General features: G+C 32.5%; 1 protein-coding gene across 3 annotated transcripts in view; it reads right to left on the bottom strand.

Moving 5' to 3' along the window:
- Positions 1–15477, bottom strand: part of Tlk1 (tousled like kinase 1) — a 139217-nt gene that overhangs the window by 84017 nt on the left and 39723 nt on the right. For all 3 annotated transcript variants that reach the window (XM_048812458.1, XM_015479307.2, XM_048812459.1), the window contains exon 2: positions 5522–5640. In XM_048812458.1, the coding sequence (XP_048668415.1) occupies positions 5522–5640 (119 nt within the window). The remainder of the gene's footprint in view (positions 1–5521; positions 5641–15477) is intronic.

A 15477-nucleotide genomic window follows, 5' to 3' on the forward strand; every position in this document is an offset into this window, starting at 1 on the left:
GTTTTTCCCCTAATTCAGGAGCAAATTAGGATTCAGATTTACACATTACATTTGGCTGCTATGTATCTTTAGTCTCAATACAACCTAGAACAATCCCACTTATCCCACTTTGTTCTTCATGGCACTGAATATTTTGAAGGGTTCAGGCCAGTTATCCAGGAGAATGTCCAAGGGGTACTTTATCACAATTAAATTAAAAATAAACATTTGCAACATTTAAACTATAGCTCACTTGTGTACCTCCTACTGCATTACCTTAGGATACACATGTCAGACTTTTTGTAACCATGCCAAAGAAAAGTTTGACCTTATTTATTATAGTGAGAACCACTGGTTTCTATTTTAAAGACACATTTTTCTCTTTTGTAATTAATAACTAACCTATTATGGGGGGTGAAACATTGAGAACTTGTAAATATACGGTTCTCCAAAACATCTTCTAAAAATGGAATACTAAAACAGCAGCACTCACCTGTTCAATAGAAGACAGATATTGCACAACAAGGAGGCATTAGGCAGTGTATGATGAAAGGGAGTCAGAAAATAATAATTATAACAAATAACAGAGACAGAATTCACCACTTAAGAGAGAAAACACTCATATTTCAAACAAAAACCAAATGTTGTTCATAAGAAGTACTTAAAGAGTACAAAAGGACAAAAAACACACCCAAGACAAACATGAAAAGGAAGCTGAAGGTGACATAAATATTATACAGTTATAAAAGGAACAATAAAACAAGATATATGCATGTAAAAATACACCCTCAAATGTGTATCAAGTAAAAACTAATAAACTGCAAGCAATAATACATAAATCAAAAATCACACTATAATATTTCAGCAAAAGACAAATCAAGCAGACAAGGAGGTTTCAGAAACCTGAACAAATACAATTAAGAGCTATTTAGATATGAAATGCTTATAAAACAGCATATTCAGGGACTGAAATCATATAAACTGTATTTTCTGATTAGAATGCAATAAATTAGAAATCTATAACAAAAGAATAGCTCAGAATATGCCATGCTAGCACTTCTGTGTTAAAAAGGAAATAAAGGCAATTATGAAATATATAAAACTGAACAATAATATAGCATCTACTGAAATGTGTGGGACAAAAAGGAATTCTTAAGAGGACAGCATTAATCAGGATATATGAATGGTTAAAATAAATGAGCTGATACTAACCTCCCACTTGCTAGAATGGCCAAAATAAAAAAGAAAAAAAATCACATTGCCATATGTTGGTGAGGACATAGAAAAATTGAAGTTCTTATACACTTTGAAAAAATTTCTCATATACTTTGAAACTCTGGAAGTTTCAAAACAATTTAAGCATATATCCACTCTATACCTAAGTATTTTCCAAAGAGAAATGAAAACATTCACCAAAACATTTACACAAGAAAGTTACACAAACTTATTCATGATATGCAAAACAAAAATATCCGATCTGATTATCACTCCATGATGTGGTCAACTGATACAATAAAATACTTTTTAGCAACAAAAATGAATGAACTTTTAAAACAGCACCATCAATAAATATCAAAAATATGGTAAGTGAAAGAAGTCAAATACAAAAAAATTACTGCATGATTCTGTTTGTATGTAATCCCAATTCAGGCAAAATTCATTTGTAGTGACAGAAATCAGGGATTGAGGCAGAGGGCATTTGACAAGAGGGAACTGACTAGAAAGAAGCAGAAGAAAACTTTTTGAAGGAATGAAAATATTCCATATTTTGTTTTATTTGGTATTTACAACATGTAAACTATTTCCAAAGCTCTAAGAGGGCAGAATACACAAATGTTTATAGTAGTTTTATTCCTAATCACTGAAACACTGGGAACAACCCAAACGTTCTTCATCTGGGAAATGGATTAAAAAGAAGTGTGGTGTATGCATACAATGGAATAATATTAATTAGCAATAAAACAATCACGCTATTGATAATATTAAACAATACTGGTGAATCTCACATAAGAAACCACTACATTTAGTTGAAAGAAGCAAGACTCAAAAAACTACATACTGGAGTTCATACTCCTATTTGCATGACATTTTAGAAAAGCTCAACTATAGAACTTGAACAGGAAAGAGACTGGTGGTTGCCAAGGCAACCTAGAGGGGTTCGATACAAAGGGAGTTTGGGGGAATATTTTAGGGTGAGGAAACTATTTTTTTTATCTTAGTTGTAATGGAGATTACACAATTGTATTTTGTTTGTTTGTTTTTGTTGTTGTTGTTGGTATCGGGGATTGAACCTAGGGGCACTCAACCACTGAGCCACATCTCCGGCCCTATTTTGTATTTTATTTAGAGACAGGGTTTCATTGAGTTGCTTAGCACCTTGTTTTTGCTTAGACTGGCTCTGAACTTGCAAAACTCTTGCCTCAGCCTCCTGAACGGCTGGGAGTGTCCACCAGCTGTCCATATTTTTAAAAATTTACAACAGAATTATATAAGTAAAAGGGTGAATTTTATTACATGGAAACTATACCTTAGCAAAAGCCACAAGGAGAAGATACCAGAACTGAACACATAAGATCTATACATTTTATTTTATGTTTACATCTCTATAGAAGTAAATTAACTAAATAAGCACTCATTTCAATTGATGCAAGGCCAAAGCAACAGTAAGTAAATTAAGGCAAAAATCAATGGAAAAAAACAAGAGGAGAAAAACAGATACAGATTAAAGTGAAGATCTTTTTCTCTGAAATATTCGTTAGATTAAACAGAACTCTGGCAAGAATGAACAGAAAAGGAGATTATGAAGAAAGCAAGTTAACAAAAGAGGTTTTTGGTTTTTTTTTTAAGTTATACTTTTAAAAAAAAAAAAACTTATTTATTTATTTATTTTTATGTGGTGCTGATGTGCGAACCCAGCACCTCACATGTGCTAGGCGAGCAATTTACCACTGAGCCACAACCCCAGCCCCCAACAAGAGGTTTTTAAAAAGTATTTTAACTATACACTAATTAAAAAATGGAAATTATTACAGCTTTACAGGTGAATGTCTTCTTATATTCCCAAGAATATTTCTCATGATACACTCATGTTGTTGAAAAAAACCTGAAAATAGTGAAGAGGTCCAGATTCTTTTGTTTGACTAGTATGCTACTAATTTATAAAACAGATACAGTGTGAAAAAAATGCTGAGTATCTTGAGAGGCATAAAGATTACAAGAATGAATACATTTGTCAAAAATTAACGAACTAGCTGGGGATATATCTCAGTGGTAGAGTACTTATCTAGCATACAGAAGGCCCTGGGTAATCCCCAGTATGGCCAAAACAAAACAAAATCAAAAACAACACTCACTTAACTATACTTGTCCAGTATGTAACATCTATTTCTTTCAACGTTTCTATATAAAAATCCAAATGAAATCCAATAAATATATTTTTAAAGTAATACATCAAAATTAAGTTTATCACAGAAATGCAAACAAGTTTAAACACTTTTAAATCTACTAAATAACCATATCAATAATCCAAAGGGGAAAAAATCAGGATTCTTTCAAACAACAACAAAAGAAACTTTTATAAGTTCAACACCATTTAGGTTTTTAAAACAAATGAACAAAAAGCTCTTAACTAACCAGTAATAGAAAAGCTATTCTTTAACTTGGTCATGGTTATATACTTATAATCTATAGCAAACATTAAAAATTGGATGATTCCTCTTTTAGGGAAAGAATAAAACATAGTACTTGAAGGTGGTTACAACATTAAGGAAAATAATTATATATATATGTATATATACATATATAATATATTATGTATATATACATATATATAATATATTATGTATATATACATATATATATATAATATATACAAACACACACATATATACACACACACATGCACGCTCACATACATACATATAATATGACGGCTAGACACCAGACCAGATTTTAAAAACTTAAAAAAAACATCTTAAGCTACAGTAACACACTAGAAAGTAAAATTTTAAAAATTCTACAGAACTGAATAAAAATGGGGAGACATTTCATGGACTAAATAGGACATAAAGATGTTAGTACTTCCCAAATTGATCTATACACTGAATGCATTAGAAAAAAAATCACACTTGATTCTTTTAAGGAAATAGATACAAATAAGCCACTACAGAATTCCCAAATCCTAACAAGCACATGAAGAGATACTCAAATTTTATGAGGGAATAAAGATCCATAAATAAACTGATCTTAAAAGAACAAAAAGAGATTTGCTCTACTATATTAGAAGACATTCCAAAATACAATAATATTTTAATGTAATATTAGCACAAAAACACAGAGGCAGACTCACATATATACATAGTAATCATCTATACTATCATGTGACAAATGATATGTAGTAAATATACAAGTCGTATATATGATAAAGGTGGTATCACAAATCAGTGAAAAAAACATGGACAATTTAAGAAGCATTGTAGAGAAAACTGGTTCATCAGATGGAGGAAAACCAAAACTGAATTGCTACTACACACCACAGATGAATTTAAAGGTAGAACATGAAATATTGTTATTACATCCCACTAGGAATTTCTTCAGTATTACTCACTGCCTATCAATTATTCTCAGCTACACCAAAAAAAAAAAAAAAAAAACAGGGGGGAGGGGGAATATAAGAAAACCAGTTGGATTTGGTGGCACACACCAGTAATCCCAGCTACTCAAAGAGGTGGAGGAAGGAGAATGGCAAGTTTGGGGTAGCCTAAACAACTTAGCAAAACCCTATCTCAAAATAAAAAAATACAGAGGGCTGGGAGCATAGTTCACTGGGAAAGTGCCCCTGATTTCAATCCCCAGTACTGGGAAACAAACAAAAACAAAGAATGATGGTACACGGTAGAGGAAATAATGGTCAACACACTAATACCCAGAAACCATGACTGTTATCCTACATGGCAAAAGGAGCTTTGCAGATGTGTCTGAGGACAAGGACTCTGAGTTAAGCAGATTATCCCAGATTATCTGGGTGGGTCTAAACTAATCATGAGTGAGTACTTAAAAGGACTTTTATTTGAAACATATAACATAAGGTCCCTGAAAAATGTTATGCTGTATTAGAAATCAGGTTTACAGGATGGTGAGGCATATAGTTCAGTGGTAGAACACTTGCCTAGCATGCACAAGACCCTGGGTTCCACTTCCAGCACCACCAGAAAAAAACAAAAATCAAGTTTATAAATACTATCGTTTTAAACACATTATAAAAGTAATAATAGGGCTAGGGATGTGTTTCAAGTGGTAACGCGCTCGCCTGGCATGCGCGGGGAGCTGGGTTCGATCCTCAGCACCACATAAAAAAAAAATAAAATAAAGATGTTGTGTCCACTGAAAACTAAAAATAAATATTAAAAAAATTCTCTCCTCTAAAAAAAAAAAAAGGAATAATAGTTTGCTGTTAAACAAATATATAAAGTTCCTTTACAAAATATTTTAGGCAATTTAATACAGACAAAGAATATTAAAGAAAAATTAAAGTTTTACTCACTTTAGCTCCAACGCTGCAACTACCAGTGCTCCCAGTGCTCCCACTTGCAACTCCAGTAAATCTAGCTTCCAATAACTCTTGCCTTCTTGGATCAAGACTATGAAGCTCATCCATTGCACCTATTAAGAAAAAGAAAAACAGACATACATATGCAGATCTGTACATGGGTGTATGTTGTGCACATACATATTCATATACAAACATAAAATATATAGTTAGTTGTCAATGAAAATTTATAAACAAATGCTATAAACTGATGAAATTAGGAGACTTTAAGATTTTTATAATATTCACACATTTATCAAAAACATCCTGCCAGTCACAGTGGTACACGTCTGTAATCCCAGCAATTCAGGAGGCTGAGGCTGGAGGATTCCAAGGCCAGCCTCAGCAACTTGGTAAGACCTGTCTCAAAACAAAAAATTAAAAAATACTTTGTGTACAACCAGTGACTTGAAAACTTGTGCTCTATATGTGTAATATGAAATGAATGCATTCTGCCTTCATGTATAACAAATTAGAATAAATAAATAATTTAATAAAGAAGAAATAATTTTCAAAAATAAAAAGGACTGGGAATATAGGAATATGGCTTAGTGATGGAGCCCTGGGTTCAATTCTCAGTACCACAAACCACAAAACCACACAAAAAATACCCTACACTTTTGACTATAACCTATAGTAAGAAATATATTTTCCTTCCAATTCAGTATACAGATACTTATATGCATAAAGAAGTTTTCCACAAACACTACACTATGGAAACTACTATAGTAATAAGAGTCCTGTATGGTATCTATTTTATTCTAATCCATTAAGGGGGAGTAGACAACACTAATTGTGAGTTATTAATGGACCACAAATCCACAGTTTGAAAAATATCACTTTGATAATAAGCTTGTACAGAATTTAGATAGATATTACCACCACTTAATTTTCATTTTGTTTCTATGCCTTATCTAGCTAACTACATTTTAAAACGGTAAGGATTATTTTGTCACTGATAGGTCCCTGAAGATTTTTTTTGTACAGCTGTCCCTTGTTTTACATGGATGATTGGTTCTAGGACCCCATGGATACCAAAATCCACAGATGCTCAAGTCCCATTATACTTTAAATCATCTCTAAATTACTTATAATACCTAATGCAGTATCAATGCTATAGCAACAGCTGTTAGACCATATTGTTTACAGAATAATTACAAGGGGAAAAGGTCTGTACTTCCTCAGTATAGTTGCAACGTTTTTCCTCCCAAACATTTTCAAACTTGTCATTGACTGAATTCATGCATGCCAGAAGCTGAAGGGCCAACTGTACAGTTCACAGATTTAAGTTTTCACAAAGTAGATGAAACATACACATGGTTAAAGCAAATCACTGAGGTACAACTATTAAACAATCACCGTGAAAAGTGGGGATGGGGGGTTTAGCACTCTCACAAATTCTAGTTGAAGTTCAATTAACGTCTTAAAAATTATTTTATCTATGTCTGCTAATTCTCTACTGATAGATAAACTTCAGAAATGGGGGTTCTCAAAGGTAACAGGAAAGATATTATAGGGAACATTTGTAAATTAAAATAGTTCTTCCACACACCCTAATTACTTCCTAAAGTTTAACAACTGTTCCTATACACTTTACCTTTTAAATTTCCCTCACTTACCTTTCATTCTCATCTGGATAGAGGACTTAGATGAACAGTGACCATCTTTCCACATTTACTTGCATCTCTGTACCTGAATATATCCCCCTCCCATCCACTCTTTATTCCATCTCAGAAAATACAGAAAGCTAAAAAGCTAAAGTTTTTAACTCTTGCTTTTGATCTCATTTCTTTTCAATATCTATAAAATCTTACATTCACATGTATATCATCTCTCTAGCACCTTCTTCCCCCCCTTTACCTCCTTCTGTCCTAGTTTGTTTTCTTAAAAGTCCACCTTGGCTTGAATTTCATGCCATTAATATAGTCATTTAATTCTTTCCTCAAACTAGTGATTTGTTACCACATCATCCTTAGTATAGCCAATGCTCCCATTTTTCTCTGATCCATTAGTACAACAAAAAGTATACTATTACTTGATAGGGGATGGGGCGGGCAGGGATAGGGGGGGGACAAAAGCAAAACAAAAATAATTCTAGTGTTCAAAATTCTACCATACCTTTCTATTCCCTCCTGGTTCTCTTTTAACTATGACCATCTCCCATGACCTTCTGTTCTCTTGTAGAGTCCCTGTGGCTCAAGTTTAGGATTCCCAAATCAAGTACCTATTATATGACAAGTCCACCAATTCTTAAGCTTGACACTGGGACTTACAATCTACTGAGGTTTTGGGTTATTAAAAAAAAAAAAAATCCCTATTGGTTCTTCATTGGCACAGGATCATTTTGAACATATTGTCACATTTTAAAACTAAGTATAAAGTACTGGCATAAAGACCAACATAAAAATCAATGGGTCACAACAGCCCAGAAAATAAACTACCACATGAAATTACTGAGTTCACCAAGACCATTCAACAAAGCAAGAACAGTCTTTTCAACAAATGGTGCTCGGAAAACTGGATAGCCATATACATGAACTCCATATCATGAATAAACAAAGTGTGTTAATTTTAATTTTTAAATAAAATGAGTTATTTTTAAATAACTCAAAATGGATACCAGAAGACCCAAAACTATTAGGAAAAAACATAAAGGGAACCTCATGACACTGAATTCAGCAATGATTTCTTGAATATGACAACAGGAAATAAAAGAATAAATAAATTGGACTTCATCAAAATCACAAACTTCTGTGCATCAAAGAATACAATCAATGGAACAAAAAGATATCCCATAAAATGGAGAAAATATTTGCAAATCATCTGTCTGATAAAGGTCTCATATTTGGAACATACAAAGAACTTCTATAATGCAACAATGAAAAACAAAAAGCAATTAAAAATGGACAAAAGATGTGAATAGAAATTTCTCCAAAGATAACATACCAATAAGCACATGAAAAGACATTGAGTAATGTTAATGATTAAGGAAAGAAATCAAAGCCACAATGAGATAGCACTTCACATCCACGTAAGATTACTAGCATACAGAAACAAAAAACAAGGGCTAAGGATATAGATGAATTGACAGAGTGTTTGCCTAACATGCCCAAGGCCCTGGGTTCGATCCCTAGCACCACATACATCAAAAAGTGTTGGCAAGTGTCAGTTTGGATCAAGAATTTCTTCCAAAGGCCTATATATGGAAGTCTTTGTCCCCAGTCCATGGCACTACTTACTGGGAGGTAGTGAAACCTTTAAGATGTGGAGTCTGGTAGAAAGATGTTTAGGCATTAGAGGTGAGCCCTACAAGTGGATATTGGGTCCCTGGGCCCTTCTTTTTCATTTTCCAACCATCATGGTGAACAATTTGCTCTACCATGTGCCCAATGCCATGATATGTTGCTTCATCAAGGGCCTCAAAGCAATAGGATCAATTGAACATGGACTGAAACCTCTGAAAGCATAGCCAAAACAAACTTTTACTCTTTTTAAAAATTTTTTAGTTGTAGATGGACACAATACCTTTATTTTATTTATTTATTTATATGTGGTGCTGAGGATCAAACCCAGTGCCTTGTACATGCTAGACAAGCACTTTACCACTGAGCCAAAACCCCAGCCCAACTTTTACTCTTTTCAAGTTAATTATCTCAGACATTTATTTTACACTATTGGAGAGCTACTGACACAGCAAGGAAGTGAAACCCTTGTGCAATGTTTACGTAAATATAAAATGGTGTGGCCACTATGGAAAAAAGTATAGCAGTCCCTTAAAAAATTAAACACAAAATTATATATGACACAGAAATTGCACTTATGAGTATATAAATGACAAAAAGTAAAGGCAGGGACACAGACATCTGTACTTCCATGTTCACAGCAGCATTAGTCATACTCTCTAAAGATAGAACCCAAGTGCCCATCAATGAATGAATAGATAAACAAAGTGTGTTATATACATAAGAGAATATCATTCAGCCTTAAAAAGAAAGTAAATCTTAATGTGTGGTAAAACTTGGAGAAAATCAAAGACATTATACTAAGTAAAATAAGCCAGTCACAAAAGATCAAATAATGTATAATACTTCCTTATAGCCAGAAGTGTACATAATGTATAAGGGTGGTTGCCAGAGTTGGGGAGATGTAGAACAAGGAATTAAGTATTTAATGGATACTGAGTTTCAACTGGAAAATGTGGAAAACTTCTAGAGATGAAAGGTGGTGATGCTAGCACAATAATGTGAATGTAGTTAATACTGCTAAACCATACGCTTAAAAATGGTTTAAATGGCAAATTCTGTATTATTATATTTACCACAATTTTTAAAAGCAAAAAAATTAAATCAATGAATTGGTTTTCTTAAAAAACTTAAAATTTTGCAAATTCAAAAGACAGCTACAAAGTAAAAAGGCAAATAAAAGACTGGAAGAAAATATTTGCAAAATGTTATACACAATGCCCACCCTTTGGCTTGGTAACTGATGGCATACCAGCACCAAGCAAAAGATGAGAAAATGAGGTCCACTTTCACTTGGATCAGCCCAGCATCTTGTTTCCTATGTTTTTCTCAGATGTACTGCTTCCTCCAAGACCTCAATCCTCCCACATCAGGTCTTAGGAGAAACTACACCCCCAAGGAAAAGAAACAACATTCTAACCTTAAACTTTTACCCAACATTTCCTTAATTTTTTAACACCTTCTAACAAGTTTTCAAGATCTTTTGAAGAGGCAATAATATAAGAGTCCCTGGTCTAACTCTTCGCAAATAACAGATGCTTAATAAATATTAGTAGCATTGTCTATAAATCTAGTCTTGTATACTAGAGATTTGCTAATCAAAATGCAGTCCACAGATCAACAGCAACTGCATCACTTAAGATGCAAATTCTTGGATTCCTCTGTAGAGGAATGTGCATTTTAACAAGATCCAAAGTAATTACTATATGCATTAGTATTTGAGAAACACTGTTATAGAACAAGGATCTGCAAACTTTTTCTTTAAAAGGACGAGTCATAAGTATTTTAGTTCTCACAGGCCAACAGGAGTAATCAAGAAAAAAATTCCACAAACTTTATTAAATATTCTATTTCATAATATAAGTCAGCTAACAAAAAGAATGGACTTTTTTGGGTGATAACACCTCACTTCACTGGGGTTTCCCATTCTCAAAATTTATTGCAAATACTACTGTAAGCTGATCTGTAATGAGATTTTATGTTTATTTATTTATTTATTTTTTTAAAAGAGAGAGAGTGAGAGAGAGAGAATTTTAACATTTATTTTTTTAGTTTTCGGCAGACACAACATCTCTGTTTGTATGTGGTGCTGAGGATCGAACCCGGGCTGCACGCATGCCAGGCGAGCGCGCTACCGCTTGAGCCACATCCCCAACCCAAGATTTTATGTTTATATCTATGAAAATATCTTTTCAGAGACAAGCTCTACCAAATAACAATACCAATCTACAAGCATATGATTTTAATTAAGCATATTTATTAGTTGGAAGATGGGTACAGAATTTTATTAGATTCTTCTTTTGATATTTGCCTTCTTTGTTATTAATCTTCAAATTAATCACTTCTAATTAAAAGTTAAGTAGAAGTTCTTCAAATGTACAATTAAATGGACTTTAAAATTTGGAAATTTCCTTTACATTTACATCAATATCTGAAATGTTGTTGGAACTACAGGTTGAGGCTGAAAAATATATTCATTCAAATTCATGGGCTGGGGATGTGGCTCAAGCAGTAGCGTGCTCACCAGGCATGCGTGCGGCCTGGGTTCGATCCTCAGCACCACATACAAACAAAGATATTGAGTCCGCCGAAAACTAAAAAATAAATATTAAAATTCTCTCTCTCTCTCTCTTAAAAAAAAATTCATGCAAAATGAAGATCTAACATCTTTGAAAGCATGAGAAGTATAAAAAACAGTTTGGCATTACTTGTGAATAAACTTGGTTGTCACGGAAATGATTATACTGAACTTTATATTTCACATATAACCACTTTTTGCCTTGTAATTTTAGGCTAAATTTATTTAAAAACATCAAGTTTTCAGGAAAAAAATAATTTTCAAAACTAAACACTATTTGATAATAATGGTTCAGAATGATCAGGAAAAAATTTCACCTCAGGTTTTAGTTCAAGTAATTACCAAAAAAAAAAAAAACCTTACCAATGCTAACCCAGTAGAGAGATTCAACCTCTATTTCTAACAAAAATTCTGCAGTTGATGCTAGCTTAAGAGTGAGTGACATTCACAGGTGGCAGTACTAATTCAATATACACAACAGACTCAAATATTTTCTGCAAATTACCTGCTGATGAATACACATGGAAAAACCATAGACTTTGAACATTCACATTTTCACAAATTTTGTAAATCTGTCCAACTAAGCCTGGCCCACACATACGTTATCACCATCCATTGCAGCACATCTTAGTAGTTTCCACTTCATATTGTGCTTGGTGTTTTCTCAACTTTGAAAATATTCTTGTCTGTAGTTGTTACACAATGAAGATTCATAAGGTTAATTTTTCAACTACTACAATTTTGGCACTGAATCCTTCAATAAACAACAACAACTAAGTAGTATCAATAACATGTGTCAAGCCATCAAGAGCCCAGGAAAACCACTCTAAATCATTTGCCTTGTTTTTTAATTGACTAGTAAAGTCTTCAACTCCTAAATAAACTGTTCTTGCCAAAATACTAATAGTTTACAAGAAGTTTATTTTCTCCAGATCTAGTTTTTTTGAATGCTTACAATCAAAAACAATTTAATTAACTTGACATCAGTAAATGGTTCTTCTTGCTTGGCTAACAAGCCAGTTGGAACTTGTTTTGGTTACAGCCTCTTTTTCATTTTTAGGAAGAAATTATGCTATGATGAGATATTTCATTTTATTTTATGTATTTTGTGTGTTTTGTTTTTGCAGTGGTGGGAATTGAACGCAGGTCCTCACACATGCTAGGTAAGCGCTCCAACACTGAGCCATATCCCTAGCACAAGATATTTCATTTAAAATTTTACTTTTATGTTATGGTGTGATATATGCTTAATCTAGTAATTTCAACATGTTGTACTATTCTATACAGCTATAGTGTCACTGCATATTAAGAACAATGTTTTGCTAGCTAAACAACGAACCAATTCAAACTCCACTGAGACTTAAAAAAGTGTACCACTCAGGGGCTGCTGGCAGAGCTCAGTGCTGGAGCACATGATTATCATACACAAAGTTCTGGGTCCAATTCCCAGCAACGTACACAAAATGTGTGCATGTATGAGCACCAAAGTCCATTATTCTTTTCTTGTTTTGATGTGTTGGATATGCACTGGTAGTAAAACAATTATTGAACACTGGCAACAGATGTGGTACTCAAAACACTGTTAAGTTATAACCACAGCACTGCAATTTGCAGCACACCAAAGAAGCGGCACCACCAAATGATGAGAATGGCATGTATAGTTGGTCAAAACCACTCAGTTCTGCCATTGCGGTGCAAAAGAAGCTGACTGTATTTCCAGCAAGACTTAACAGTATTTATGGACACTGAAATTCAATTTTCACATGTCACAAAGTATTATTCTTCTTTTGATCTTTTTTAACCTGGTAAAAATGCAAAAATATGTAGTTTGCTGACCACTATCCTCGAAAGTTCATTTCAAAGATTTCAATTGTTAAGAACTCAAACTATCTTTTCTGATGCTTATCCAAAAAGTCAGTACTCAATTTACAAGGGATGAGATGTTTTGAACAAAAAGTTACTTCACCACAATCTATTACATTATTTATTATATAATAAATGTTTATACTTGGAAAAAATTAAGAAACATACTAAAGACTATGCCATTCTTAAAAAAATCTCATTTCAAAATATAACCAATTGTGTTCTAATTATGCTAAATGCTACTATTCTTACTAAACTATTCCCCCCAGTTTACAAATGTACACCCTAAACATCATAAAAAACAAAGATGTCACTGCCTATATATTAGTCACATTCCACATATAGAAATATTTTAAAGGAAAGAATGAAGCATGCAATTTTATCCAATCAGCACAGTTTGTTATGCCCATTCAAATAAACATTTTCTCTCCCTTGTTCACCTTTTGTCTTTCACACTACACTAACAAACTCACTCAATTAATGTTAACTATTATAAAGTATGGTCTTTCAAGGTGTCAGAGATGATGGTATTTGGACATACTATTAGTTCTGGTGAGTCAAGACTACCAAGTACTACCACCTTTACTTATGACAATAAGTTTTTTCATTATGTAATTTTCTAAATTATTTAAGTTTCTTCTTTTTCAACACATAGTCCAAATAAAAATCAAAATATTTAGAAAGAGTGTTTTTAAATCTAATTCCAGTTACCAAAAAGCAAAGAAAATCAATTTATTCACTAAGATACTGTTAATGTAGATTCTACTTCTGAGCCATCATCTTATATTTTTAACTTAAAACTTTCAAAATCCATAAAAAACTCATTTCCCGATTTTTGTTTCTTTTTCATATCATACCTGATAAACTGATGTTTACAAAAAAGTTTTTTTTTTTTGTATTAGTACTTTTTATATTATGCCTGGTAAGACAGAGAACATTTTTATTATAAAATAAAAATAATAAATTTAATTTATTCTAACAAGATAAAATACTTCATTTAAGTTATTCCTTTTCATTAGTTTTTTTAAATGCAATTAAAAGTACAAGAAAAATTATTCAAGAGGGGTACACCATTTATAATACTGTAGACTCACTTCTGATTCTTAAAACATCCATTTTCACATAAAAGAATATTCTTTTTTAATATTTTTTTTATAGTTGTAGTTGGACACAATAACTTTATTTGATTTATTTGTATGTGGTGCTGAGGATTGAACCCAGGGCTTTGCACGTGCGAGGCGAGCACTCTACCGCTTAGCCATAACCCCAGCCCTAAAAGAATATTCTTTTTTCATTGACAATATTTTACATCACATATCCAGTGAACACAGCTATTATTTTTATATATAATATATATATATTATATTCCATCGTTTATTCTGCAATATGATTCCCCATTTTAAAGCCAAATATTCTAATTTTCTGGCAGTTAAATAAACATGTTAAATGAGCTATCAAAAACCAGTCCAATGTTTCTATTTTCTAACAATCTCTCACATGAATTCAACAAAAATAATCTTCATTTTTCTGATTCCTGATATTAACATTGAGAACTTAATCCATTTAAAAAACTATATATATCTGCAAATTTTTTTTCCAAAGGAAAATGTCACAATTTCTCAATAATTCAACCTTTCACTATTAATCTGAAATACCTCTCTGGTCATCCTTTGCACTGCATATAAACACAAGTCTTTTTTATACTTTATTCTGTTTCATCAAAATATTTATCTACCTCTGAGACACATGTATCTATCCATCTATTTATACTTACCCATATATATATATATATATGCATTGTACATAGACACATATGTGCACATCACAGATATTTCATCCAAATGACTGAAAATAGTAAGCACAGAGAGCAAACAAAAAGTATAAATGTTCAATTATATAAGCTCGTGGTAAAGACAGGAAAGGTCTAATCTAGAATTGCTCAAAGTCAGATTTACTTTTTTTTTAAGAAAACTTGGTCATTTTAAACATTTTTTGTTGTAACTCTTACAGCAAACGATTTAAGATATATTGAGGGAAAAATGCAAAAACTCCTAAAAAGTAAAGTTAAAAACATACTATCCAGAGCCCTACTACCCAGGGATAACCAATGTCCACATTCTGGTTTCTTCTAGTCTTTTTTCTTCATATATTTTTTAAACAATTAAGATTATGCTTTATAATCTAGGGTGCCTAGGAGACCAAAAAAAAAAAAAAAAAAAAAAAAAAAA

This window comes from Marmota marmota, unplaced genomic scaffold (assembly GCF_001458135.2).
Source record: "Marmota marmota marmota unplaced genomic scaffold, marMar, whole genome shotgun sequence".
Taxonomy (NCBI): Eukaryota; Metazoa; Chordata; class Mammalia; order Rodentia; family Sciuridae; genus Marmota; species Marmota marmota.